General features: G+C 45.4%; 1 protein-coding gene across 1 annotated transcript; it reads left to right on the forward strand.

Annotated features, from left to right (window-relative positions):
- The first annotated feature begins 117 nt into the window (after window positions 1–117).
- On the forward strand, window positions 118–7,302 carry NME6 (NME/NM23 nucleoside diphosphate kinase 6). Its single transcript, XM_004676212.2, has 6 exons — window positions 118–384; window positions 2,961–3,057; window positions 4,779–4,881; window positions 5,428–5,467; window positions 6,181–6,341; window positions 6,615–7,302. The coding sequence occupies exons 2-6, from the start codon at window positions 2,968–2,970 to the stop codon at window positions 6,779–6,781; spliced, it is 561 nt and encodes a 186-aa protein (XP_004676269.1). The 5' UTR covers window positions 118–384; window positions 2,961–2,967; the 3' UTR covers window positions 6,782–7,302.
- The last annotated feature ends 5,920 nt before the right edge of the window (window positions 7,303–13,222 follow it).

Genomic DNA, 13,222 nt, shown 5'->3' on the forward strand with positions numbered 1-13,222 from the left:
CCCCGCCGTGCGGTCCGCGCGGGCGCCGCTGGTCCTCCGTGCCGCCTGAGGGCGCGCGACCTGGGCGGAGGGGATGGGCGCCCGACTCAACGCCATCCTTTGGGAGGGAGACCCGGTCTTCCCTCCTGCTGTGGGCTGTCGGGGCCTGGTGGAGCAGCTCGGGCACTGCCCAGGACTCACTGGGCACCGCACTCTGCTAGGGCTCTTGCGCGGGTCCCTGACGAGGACCCCCGAGTCGGGGCGCCCAGCCGATGCCTGCAGGATCCCGCTGGTGCCCACAGGCCAGCTAGCGCGGTGCCTGGCGGTCCGCGCTGCGGTGGGAGGACCAGGTGAATCCCGGACCGAACTCCAGCGGGACTCGGCTGCGCGTAGCCGGAATCCAGAGTGAGCTTTTGCCGGGGTTACTCGGGGTGGGGTTGCGTGACCTCAGGCCTAGAGGAATGGAATGGTAGCCGGGGGCAGGGGTCCGTGTCACGGTCTGAGGCAGTGAGCGTGTAGGACTGGACACCCGGACCTTAGGCGCTCAGGGTCCGTGGCGTAATTGAGGGGCAGCAGATCTCCCCAACGCCGGGCTGGACTAGGGACTTGGCCGCTGCCCTCCTGGAAGCAGAGAAATGTGTGTAGTAAAGTGTCCCATAACCTTCCAAAGTTAGTAATGTGTTGAAGGAGTGATCTTTACGTTGAGTTTTTGGACTTGTCAGCATTTGTGAAAAACCACGAGCTAGGGGCCTCTCTGTCTCAGCGCTATCAGGCTATCATCAGTTCGATCCTGGCCAGGGAGGTGACCCACATGGCACAGCAGACCTCTCTTGCCTCATCTGCTGCTCCCCTCAGCAGTGTATTTCAATAGAGCTGACTTTTCTGCTCCCCACTCTGTCTCGGTGAATCCTCTCACACATACACACACAAACACACTGCGCACCTCTGGCCCCTATGCCCCAGTTTTTGTATGTACAAATAAGTAAAAGAAATCTTAAAAAAACAGGAAGCCTAGCTAGGACGGCTATAACTTATAACTTAGATGGCATTAAGAAAGGAACAACATCCATCCCTTGCTTGAAAACCCCTATCAGCCTGGCCTTGGAAAAGCAAGTTTATTCATTAGTAGATTCAACAAATACTGTGGACACCAACTTTACACTAGAAACTGTGTGGTACTAAGGATATGATGACAAGCAAAACAGACTTCCTTTCATGGAACTGACCAGTGGGGAAAACGTGCAAGAAGCCACAAGAAAATATAATGGGAGAGATGAGCCAAGGTCTAGTGTATGAGTAGGAGGTAACCAAAGGCAGCACACTGTTTGGACTGCAGAACCATCTCACAAAGACAAGTCAAAAATTCTTGCACCTGTAAGGCCCATGGGCTGGAGTAAAAAGAATATTAAGGAGTGTGGGGTCCTAGAGGAGGCTAGAGAGATAGGCAGGAATCAAAAGATGCAAAGTCTTGTGGGCCTTGTAAAGGATTTGGGTTTTATCATTAAAGCACATGCTAAAGGGTTAAGGAGGGGAATGATATATAATTCGATTTGCTTTTTAGTTCATTCTGGCTGATGCATGGAGAACAGATTGTGGAGGGTGGCAAATACTCTCCAACAGTACAACAGATTCATTAAGGAGTCTGATGCAGAAGCCTAGGGGCCGGGGAGATGATGATGTCTTGGAGTAGCGTAGTGACACTTGAGAGGGAGAGAGTTGTTTGGATTTGAGATATATTGGGTATGTAAAAATTCTAGAAATTGGTGATAGTGTAGGTATGGAAGGTGAGAGAAGGGAAATGTCAAGGCTGTCTCTCCCTAAGTATATGGCAAAGACTCACCACTTGGATATGGGGGAGATTGAGTTGGTTGATCTTGTACTGGTTAGACTGGGCTTAGCTCTGTGGTTTGAGTAGGTCATCAAGGTGAAAGTTGTAGGAAGGACATGAGTAGATGAAACATTGGAGAGTTTCTTTGTTTGAACCAGTCCCTAGCACCCTATCTAACATAACTTTCAAGTTAAATTCAGGCCTAGAAAAATGAGCCTGTCTGTGTGTGTTTATGGAAGCCTTCTTTATTTATTGGCAAATTTAGGGGCTCTGCCAATAATCCTTTGAGGCGTAGTTCTTAATTCAATACAGGTGATCGATTTCTCACATATAAGTAGCGTTTCACGGTTGGAAAAGAATGCATTCTTAGTCCATTGTATAAAATACTTCAGTGTTCATTGTGTCAGTTCCACAATTATTTATTCAACTCTTATAACTACTAGAATTATTTAAAAAGTAGGATAAGACTGTATGGATTCATTTAGTCTATATAGTTGACTAAATTATAATCCAGGCAGTTTTAACTGCTTCAGATGCAAAATGGTTACAACTAGTTCCTGACTTTTGAGTTCCATGTATATCTTTAAGCCTCGCCACTATAGATAGGGGAGATCCTGGTCTCTCTCTATGATTAGATAAGAAATAGCATGTGTTCAACAGACTTTTTGATATTTTGGCAACATCTGATTCTTATCCATCCAATCTTCCAGTTCTAGAACTGATGGGAGAACACTGAGATAGAGGGCCTTAAGTGTGGAAACAGTTATTGCACCCTAATGATCAGGCTGTCTAGGTATATATATTGTAAATCCTTTGTAAAATACAAAGGAAAGTTAGGAAGGGAAGGGAATATTGGCAAAGAGAGGTAGTATCTACACTCTTGGAGGGATAACTGCTTTGTTGGTTAACAGTAATAAACCAGATTATGTACTTTTAAGTTGGAAGAAAGCACCCTCTCTTATTCCCTTCTCACAAGTCCCCTAAATGCAATGGGCAATTAAATCCAGTAATGTTTACAGCTTTACTATATAACTGTCTTATGTTTTTTCGCATCTCAAGAGTGGAGGGACTGGCCAATTTACAAGGCTGTATGGTTCCAGAGTGGGGGGGAGTAGAGTGCTGATGCATCCCTAATCCAGCTCTCTGATGGCAGGAGTGAGATGACCTCAATCTTGCGAAGCCCTCAGGCTCTCCAGCTCACTCTGGCCCTGATCAAGCCTGATGCTGTCGCTCACCCACTGATTCTGGAGGTGAGAACAAACCCTAAGTGTCTCCTGCATGCTTCTGCTTAAGGCCATAGGTGAAGACTCATCACATAGTCCTGTGCTAGATGCTGTGGGAGCTAGAAATCTGTTGAAGAATTGGAGCTGATATAGAATGTGCGAAAATATATAGTACAATGAGAACTAAGCCTCAAGACAGTTTCCTTTTGCTGCATAACAAGTTACCGTAAAATTGGCAGCTTTAAACAGCACTCATTTATTCTCTCACAATCCTGAAATATACGGGTCAAGTAGACTGAATTGTCTTCTTTCCTTTGGATCTCACAAGACCAAAGTCAAGGTATCAGCTAACAAAACCCTTATTTGGACATCTCTGGAAGAATCCACTTCCAAACACATACAGGTTTTTGCTAGGATTTGGTCCTTGTGACTATAGAGTAAGGTCCCCATTTCCTTGCCGACTTTCAGGTGAGGACTGCTCTACTCTTCTGGAAACAATTCAGATCCCTTATTACATGGCCTATTACATCGTTAGGACAGCAACAGAGCCTCCCTGGTGGCTTAAGTCTTAGCACTATGAAGCAATCCACAGCCACCCATGTGGCACAGCAGATGTCTGCTGTCTCACCTGCTGCTCCCCGCAGCAGTGTATTTCAGTGAATCTGCCTGTTCTGTTCCCTACTTGTCTCAGGTGAATCCTTTCACTCCACCCTCCCTCGCACCTCTGACTTACACCTGAGCTCTTGTATGCATAAATAAGTAAATCTTAAAAAAAAAAGGACGACAACATTGCATCAAAGGATGCTTTTCTCATGCTTCGAATCCCTCTGACTTCTCCTTTAGCTTCCAGACAGATAAAATTCTGCTCTTAAAGAGTATATGATTAATTAGGACAATCTGGCTAATCTCCCTTTTAAAACAAAATCACTGATTAGTCACCTTAATTACACTTGCAAAATTCCTTTTGCCATGTAATATAACAACCATATTGTATCACATCCATAGTCCTAAAGATTAGAACTGAGTAAGGCTGGGTGAAGGTCATTTTAGCATTCTGCCTCCTGTAGGTTGATTAGTACTAGGTGAGCAACACTGCTGAGTAAGACCTCTGTGAAGCAGAGAAGACCAAAGTAGTTAGAGGTGGTGGCCTGCAGTGCCGGGACTAAGCCAGGCTGCAAAAGAAGGGACTTTGGTTAGTGTGTGGGATGGTAGGTGTTCCACAGAAGGGAGATGCAAGTCAGGAATGTATGCGGTGGGTCTGAGTGCCATAGGCAAGCTGAGTTGGGGCACTAGAGAATAGAAAATGGACAGTATGCGGTGGGTCTGAGTGCCGCTGTGAGCACTGGACTAAAGCAATGGCACTGCATTCCTACTCAAAAACTTCTGACCCCAGTGTGACATATAAATTGTGGAATTTTTAATATATCAATTCTGATAACTTGGAGAGTGAGAAACTCAAGGCAGGAACACTATCAAGACCTTTTTATGAGTGTCCAAGTGATGTTCCCTTGTTCTTGAGCTCATGGAATATAGGAATGGAGGGCAAAATAGCACTTCCTGCCCACCCCTCTCTTGAGGATCACACTCTGGCTATTACAGAAGGTCATTACTTCACCCTATTTCTTTTCCTTTTGAACTACCGGGACAGACCTTCAGGTCCTGGGCTCCAGGGGGTTCTTGTGGTTCTTTTAATCATACCGGACCTCCTGTACCTTTGACTAATTTGTCTTTGGGTGGTGTTTATCCAGGCTGTTCATCAGCAGATTCTGAGCAACAAGTTCCTTATTATACGAATGAAAGAACTTCTGTGGAGAAAAGAAGATTGCCAGAGGTTTTACCAAGAGCATGAAGGTAGGATCAGCTTCCCTCTGAATGGGAGACTTCTCTGTCTCAAGAGGTGTGCAAGGGAGATTTTTACACACAATAGCAAATTCTCTGACCTGCTACTTGTAGAAGTGCTGTCAATCTTCTCTATTTACATACAAACTTTTCTGATTATCAGGATTTGAAAAAAGATCCTAGGAAGGGTCTACCTTACAGTTCCAGCCAGAAGCTTAATTTTATGTTTTGATAATATCAGTAGGTAACATTTTGTGAGTGTGTACTCTGTCAGGCATTGTCCTGATGCTCATGATTTCATTTAGTTCTCCCAGTAGCCGTATGAAGTAGAGATTGTTTTGTCAGTACTCCACAGATTAAGAAACTGAGTTAGGAAAATTATCTTATCCCAAACTGCACAGATGTAAGTGGCAGAGCCTGGGTTTAGACCCAGGTTATCAGGCTCCAAGGTCCTCGTTCTTCCCTCTAAAAGATTATATTTTTCAAGTAAAGAGGCACAAGTACAAAAAGGCCTCTTGGGCACCAGTGTCTTGATGAAGGTATTCTCTCTCTTTGCAGGGCGTTTTTTCTATCAGCGATTGGTTGAGTTCATGGCCAGGTACGTCTAGTTTTTGTTTGTTTCTTTAAGAATTTTAATTAGAAACTCTTTTTTTTTTTTTTTAATGTTTACACGTAAGTACTGGCGTGTTGGCCAGAGGTGTGAAGGGTGAGAAGATTCACCAGAGTGGGGAACAAAATAGGCAGATCTACTGAACTACACATTTGAGAGGAGCAGTGGACAAAACAGGAGAGGTCTGCTGTGCTATGTGGGTCAGCTCCTGGCCAGGGATCAAACATTGGCCATAGCTGTAATAGCACTGAGACTTAACCCCTAGGCCACCATGATGGCCCAAGTACTTCTACTTTGGCTCCAGCATTTTTATCTTCTGAGACTTATCTCCTCAGCCCCCTAAATACACTTATTTATTTCACTTACCACTTTAAAGTTATAATCAGTGCCAAGTATCTGAAAAAACATAGGCTTAGAGCTCTGACCAAGCCAACACTGGCCTGCTGACCTCCTGTCCCATCATGGTTGCTGATCAAATAAGTGCAGAATTGTTGAGTGTTCCCTAGCAATTCTGTTGATCTCTGTGATCTTTCTTGAGTATCCACAGAGCCCTTCATCACCTGCTTAAAGTCACATTGGTTCTCAGCTAGAAAGGCAAGGAAATCCAGAATGCATAGCATGCTTTTATTTGTGTTCTGCTCACGAGGTGCCTTCTTAGACTAGATAAGCACATTCTTGACATGTGCTTCTTTTGTTCACAGTGGGCCAATCCGTGCCTATATCCTGGCCCGCAAGGATGCCATCCAGTTCTGGAGGATGATGATGGGACCCACCAGAGTGTTTCGAGCACGCCACATGGCCCCAGATTCAATTCGTGGAAGTTTTGGCCTCACGGACACCCGCAACACCACCCATGGCTCTGGTGAGTCTTCCTCCCTGATAATAACCATAAAAAAGGGAAGATAGTTTGATGGGCAGGTGTATTATGGGGCTGAGAGCCAGGTCCCTCCATTGAACTTCCTTCCTAATTGTATTTCTGGCCCGTTGTGGCCTAAACACTTTCTTTAACTGCTCTAGGGCTATGAGGCAGACAGAAGTAGAGGCCTTGCTTTCTGAACCTAGTTATGACTGCCTCTTGCTGTCATCCTGCACTCCCTATGAGAGAACCCTTTCTCCATATTGCCTCCCTTTACAGACTCTGTGGTTTCAGCCAGTAGAGAGATTGCAACCTTCTTCCCTGACTTCAGTGAACAGCGCTGGTATGAGGAAGAGGAGCCCCAGTTGCGCTGTGGCCTTGTACGCTACAGTCCAGAGGGAGGCATCCACTGTGCAGCCGGAACAGGAGGCCCAGGACCAGCCTGATGCAGGCCTGTCAGCCTGTAAAGACCAGTAGATTGCCTGACATTTTCTTATAGACCTCTGGCATAGGACATTTTCCTTGGACCAGGAAATCCTAGGTCTCTTGATACCATCTCTACTGGGCACCACTCCCAGCCCTGGAGACTCACTGCCAACTCCTCCAGAATCTGGCTGTCTATCTACCTCTCCTCTGAAATGTTCATGGGTGGTCAGAGGGACAACGGCGCTTCTTTGCTGAGAACTGTTCATCCTTCCTCAAGGAGTACGTTGCCTAAACAATGCAGTGACTCTGTGTCAGCAACATTTGCTCTATCTTCTTCAATAAAAGTCTACTAAATCCCCAAGGGTAGGAGCCCTACTTTGGTGCTTTCTATCCTTAATGGAAGCTGTTAAATCTGCCCTGAAGCCAAGTTTCAGGTCTGTGTTAAGTGAAGAGGAAATTTTGTAGAAAGCTGTGAGCAGGCTCATGCCAAGTGCAGCTTAGGCAGTGCACAAAGGCACCCAACCCTAGAGCTGTACCTGTGGGCTGAATTCTAGAGGAAGGGGCACCTTTTAATTAAACAAATGTCTCCCTAAATAATTCCAGTGTAAGGAATTTTCATCCTGGATTTTTAGGTGAGCCTTTACCTGAAAAATTGCAAGAAAATAGAGGAGTTGGATTTAAGGAAATGGGAATAATGATTGTAGATTATTCCTTTAGGTTTGTGGCTTAAAAATTATAGCAGGTTTAGGGAAATTCCAAAGGCAGTTGACATTTTGAAAGACAGATAAAATACAAATTTATTTAAAGTCTCTAATTCTTTGCCAAAAGAAAGAGGAAACCCTCCTGCCTGTCTATGATGATGCAGGTTCCTCTTTTTCTCCTTTTCCTGATAAACCTGCCCTTCTAAAATGTGGGGAAGTCGGGGGTCCAGAGGATGAGAGACAGGCTAAGAATATAGGAGAGTATGAAGACAACTAAGGTTATAAACTTTGGCCCAGCACATGTCAATATCTATGCTAAGTTTTTGAAGGCTAAAGGGAAACATAGCCCTACCAAAACAAACTTGTGATGGGTGAGAAAGTACTTTAGACTTCTTCAGTATTAGTTACAAATTAATTAAAAATAAGTGAAATTAAGAGTGCAGTTCCTTAGTAACACTGGCCACAACTCAAGTGCTCCAGTCGCCAGTGCTAAGTGGGATAGCACAGCTCTGGCCAGCGACAGAAGGGCACCTTGGACAGCGTAGCAGAACCCGAGGGAGGTAATTTCACAGCACCCAGCACCCACAACTATGAGAAGAGCAGAAGCTAGAGGTTGTCAGCTCCGTGCACAGCGCTCACTCCGCTCACTCCCTCATCTAGTGCATAAACTGAAGTCAGACTCAGGTGGACTCTGTGCCTGAGGGGTAGGAGTGCATGGTGACCAGTGTGACGATCACTTTCCTCTCACCCTGGTCCTTCCTCAGGCTACCCGCCTCTGCAGCCTGACTCATGGTCCACGGCCCAGCCCTGGAGCTGAGCCTGGGCCCGCAGGGTCCACACCTGTGCCTGGGCTAGCATGATAACCCATAAGCAAAGTGCTTGCTGGAGGCTTTTGCTGCACTTTCAAGGCCACAGGCGGCTCCAGAAGGAAGAAAGCTCATAGCAGTGTACAGCCTGCAGGGAGATGGCCCCTTCCTGCAGAGGTGTCTGGCACAGGGTGAGAGTGCCCAGGGCCGCTTAACCCTCAGGCTTCCCCTAGGCTCACTTTTTTTTTTTTTTTTTAACAACTGGTATCCCTGAGCAAAATATATTGTTTTCCATGATTTTGAGTATTAAGTTAAGCTTATTTTAAAGTTTTTATAATGCTAGCCAGTAATCCATTTGTGTTCATTGCTATAGGGTATCTATTGTAGAAATAGATATTTTCATGTATTTCTCCTGACACATCCCTGGAGCGTTTCTCTTAAGCAGCAGTTCACAAGCTTTTTGTTATCTCATCCTTTTGATGACAACCATTTTAACAAGCACAGGGAAATATCTCGTTTTAGTTGTTTTAATTAAATTCTTCCTCATGATTAGTGATGTGAAGCATATTTATAATGTATATGTTGGCCATCTGTAAATCTTTTCGGGAGAAATGTCTTTTCAGCTTTTTTATTTCCTTTTTTTTTAAATATTTATTTACTTATACATACAGAACTAGGGTACAGGCCAGAGGTGCAGGGTTGGTGAGAGGATTCACCAGCGACAGAGTGGGGAGCAGACAAGTACACTGAGGGGAGCAGCAGGCGGGTCAGGAGAGGTCTGCCTCGCCATGTGGGTCACTTCTGGGGGGGGGGAATTGAACTCATGCGGAAGTGGCTTTAGCTTCTCAGTGCTGTCCTTTAACCTGCTGCGCCACCAGGGAGGGCTGGGGCTTTTTTTTTAATTGTAAGGAAAATAAGAACAGCATTTAACGTGAATTTGCCACCCAGCTAAATTTTTAAAACCAGAAACATAGAGTTCTTTACTTTGTAGAATGGCAGCAATTTTTCTTTGACTGCCAGAGGCATTTAGTTTTGTGAATCCACCCACATTGTTCAAAAACTTTACTTGGCCTACTGGTCTCTGAATGTTCACATGACTTATCAGTCACTCCTGCTGAGTGTAGATAAAAGAAGATAGAATTAAACCTAGGCCAACTACCTAAAAATATTTTAGAGGACAGTAAACCAAATAAATAGTAAACCAAAGTGGACATAAAACAAAATCATAAAGACAACCCAAAAGAACACAGAAAAAGGCAGCTTTCCTACCAGGACTGCATAACTGTGTGTATGCAAATGTCTTTTATTTTCTTTCTCCTTTTGCTAATAAATCTGTCCTTTTGAAAATATAGACTGAATGAGAAATAACTATGACATATGAGGGTTATAATCCAAACATATCAATGAATACATTAACTACAAGCAGCCTGTATAGATCAGTTTTCTAGTTTGTGAATAGGATGTTTTCAGATCTGTGATCCTGTAGGCCTGGAATGACTACCCCTCCCAGGATTGGTGGCTTCTTCCGGATAGCCCTGCAGCAGGCCTTTCATATGCAAACTAACCATCCCCCACCCCCATACTCCACACCCTCCCATGCTTGTAAGACTTTAACCCCCTGTCCTAATCACCCCAGGGTATGGCATCCTGACAATTTGGGCCAGCCCTTACACCCCTCACCCACTAAAGTTATTTAAATCAGCCCAGTCCTAAAACTGGTCAGCCCACTTACCCTGCCAAGCCCATTCCTTCCCTCAAAAACCTTAATAAAGGCTTGCCTCTGCCAGTGATGAGCTCTCCTATAACCCAGCATGGGGTGGCAAGCCCAGCACCTCTGGGAAGGAAAAGATGATAGTGAACTGTCCTTTCAATGGCAATGGTCTCCTGATAGGTTGATCTTAGCACACCTGAATGAAACCAGCATCCTGTTTTAAAACAGTGTAAGGTGAGGAGAGCTGAGGCAGGAAGAGAAGGATAAAACTGATCAGTAGAAATTGAACTGTACAAGACTGTGTGAAGAGAATATACTTTTTTTTTTTATTCTTGCTTCTTTTCTGTATTTGAAATTATTGCAAAGTAAAATGTTAAAAAAATTTTTTTGAGGTACAGCAATTTAAGGTAAGCATTTCATTTCTTTTATTTGTGACTTGCTCCTTATCCTTTCTGCCAGCATCCTGTCCTGCTCTAGCCAGGCATGACACAAAGGAAGGGTAGCACACAAGGGAACAAGGGCATGTAGGTGAGACACCAGAAACCAAGGCATCCCTCAGCTCCCTTAGGCTGATGCTCAAAAGCCCAAAGTCATGGAGAACAGAACTTTTGAAATCTGACTGGCACTAATCTCATTCAAAACAGAAGAAATCTGAAACCTGCCACTCCAGCTGCTCTTTTAAAGGCCAAATGGGAGAGATCTCTGGACATTCTGGCCAGTTTTTGACAATCAGGGAAGTGTGGTCTGTGTGGAGATGCTGTATTTTATCTAACTTCTCTGATGCAATTCCAACTGTATTTCTCAGCCTCTGCTCTGACAGGTAATCCCTAGCACTGTGCCTTGAGAATGACCCAGACTTGGGTCTCCTTTGTGTCCCTCATTCTCTCTGATTCAGTCATTCCCCTTTGAAGCCCTTTACCTTCCTTACCTAACTAAAACTTTAGACCAATCTCTTAAAGGTTGTGTCATTCTCAATTTACAGATAGGGAAACTGAATCCCAGAAAGGTGAATTTACCTGCCCAAGGCCACACAGCCACAAGAACAATTGCTCTCAGACTTCTAGAGTCCTCAGAATTCTCTTCCTCTGCCCTTTTGAGGCTGACTTGAAGTGCCCTATCCCCTCTAGAAAGCCTCCAAACTAAATCTTGAGCCCTCAGAGGAGATGGTCAAGGACAGGGTCCACATATACCTTGCCTAATAACAAGCCCAGCCTTCCTCCTTGGCATAGCAGGGCTTGGGGAGCCAAGAGAGGCCCTCTCCTTACCCACACTCATTGCTTCCTGCCTCCCTTACCTGTTCTCTCTGTAGTTCCTTTCTGTGCCACTAACCCACTGAGGCTGCCCTCCACTGAATACTTGCCCAAACCATGAGGAACCATTATAAGTTCTCTCCTGGGCTTCTTGGTCTCCTGTAGTATTCCAGCTACTTTTTAAAATCCTCAGTTCTCCTGGGCTTACAGAACTGACCTGAAGCCCCCAACCTCCCTCTCCCCATACCATAGAGACCTCTGGCATTCTCTGCTTATTTCCATACCAGTCCCCAGCAGCTAAACCCACCTAAGATATGCAGGAGGGGCTTTCCAAAGCTCCCACTTAGTCCTCTGCCATCATGGACTGGCTTCTCTAGAAGGAGGGCCTGACACCTATGTTTGTTTGTTTTTGAGGGAGGAGGAGGAAGGTGAGAGAAACAGGACAGGCAAAAGAAGGAGTTGAACAAGGTTGTGGTCTATCATATCAGCTTCAGCCTGACCCTAAACAATGAGCCTCAGAATCCAAATCATACTACTCCTTTAGTCCCAGTTTGTGGCAAGCAACTGGGAACTGGGGCTTTAATATCCCCTCATTGTGTATAGACTGCTAGCAGAGGGGACCTCCCCCCCCCCAGGCTTCTATAGGGAGACTGTAAAGGCAGATGTGAAGAGAGCAGCTATAAGAGCTATTAGCCACTACTAAGACATTCCAAACAGCTGGGTGTGTGGTGGCTGCAGCCCAGACTAGGGGAGCTGAGCAGAGGACTAACCGTGAGCACCATAGCAGCTCTTCTTGCCAGGGTCCTGCCCAGGGACCAACATTGTGATGCCACTTCAGAACAAGCATGCTCAAAACTAGTCCATACCTCCCTACCCTCATCTCTTACCGATGTGGGCAACAGGGGCATGATTCAACTGGGGGCCAAGTGGGGGTCTCTAGGAAAGGCCTGATACACCTTAAAGTCCAATGGGTAAACAAGAGAACATCTTTTCCCACCAGCTCCCACAAATTGTAAGTTGAGGCTACTAGTAGAGTTCAGATTTCCTAGTCCTACCGGTCTGCCTTGGAGCAAAGAACCGTAAATGCTGCTGGTCAGCTACAGAATGACCAGTGGGCATGTCATGGATAATGTCTGAAACACCTTGTTTTTTTGTTTGTTTTATAAGGATTTATTTATTTATGCATACAAGAACTGGGGTATAGGCCAGAAGTGGGGGGGGGGGGATTTACCAGAGACAGAGTGGGGAGCAGAACAGGCAGATCGATGAAGTACACTGCTGAGGGTAAGAGTGGGCGGGTCAGGAGAGGTCTGCTGTGCCATGTGGGTCACCTTCCTGGCCGGGGATTGAACTCAGACAGTGACTGGTGATAGCTTGACAGCACTGAGACTTAACCCCTACACCACCAGGGAGGCCCCAGGATTCTTACTTTAAAAGATTCAAAATAAATTTCAAAAAAAAAAAAAAAAGATTCAAAATATTTGTATCACTTGAAACACAAACCCACAACTTTCATCTGCTCCCTAGCTGAAGAAACATTGATGTGTTCCAAAACCAGAGGAAAAGTCAGGAGCTATAGGTTTACCCAGAGTTAACATTTTCAAGGGAAATTAGAATTTTATGGGCATTGTGCTGGCAGGCCAACCCTGGGTGGGATCTTTGCTCTCCCCCGCTGTCACCTCCATATGAGCAGCAACAAGTCCACAGCATCCCCTCTCCTGCTGCCTATAGAGTAGATCTCCTGAAGTCCCAACTGGTGTTCAGTATAGGAAGAGCAGGAGATGTGTGGTGGGCATGGAGAGGGATCCTGGGAATGCAGACACTGTCCTAGAGTTTTTAGCTCTTAGCCAGACCCTCTTAAACAGAGGAGGGGCCTCCACTCATCCTTTTTACACACACACACACACACACACACACACACACACGTTGCCAGAGTTAAGGACAAGTGATGGTAAATGATAGCAAGTCCAGTGAAATTGAAGCCTGGAAGAAG

This window comes from Condylura cristata, unplaced genomic scaffold (genome assembly GCF_000260355.1).
Source record: "Condylura cristata isolate star-nosed mole 26May11 unplaced genomic scaffold, ConCri1.0 scaffold00004, whole genome shotgun sequence".
Taxonomy (NCBI): Eukaryota; Metazoa; Chordata; class Mammalia; order Eulipotyphla; family Talpidae; genus Condylura; species Condylura cristata.

Coding starts and splice junctions, on each gene's coding strand:
- NME6 (XM_004676212.2), top strand. CDS start 2,968: ATGACCTCAATCTTGCGAAGCCCTCAGGCTCTCCAGCTCACTCTGGCC. Junction 3,058..4,778: donor CTCACCCACTGATTCTGGAG/GTGAGAACAAAC, acceptor GTGTTTATCCAG/GCTGTTCATCAGCAGATTCT. Junction 4,882..5,427: donor GTTTTACCAAGAGCATGAAG/GTAGGATCAGCT, acceptor CTCTCTTTGCAG/GGCGTTTTTTCTATCAGCGA.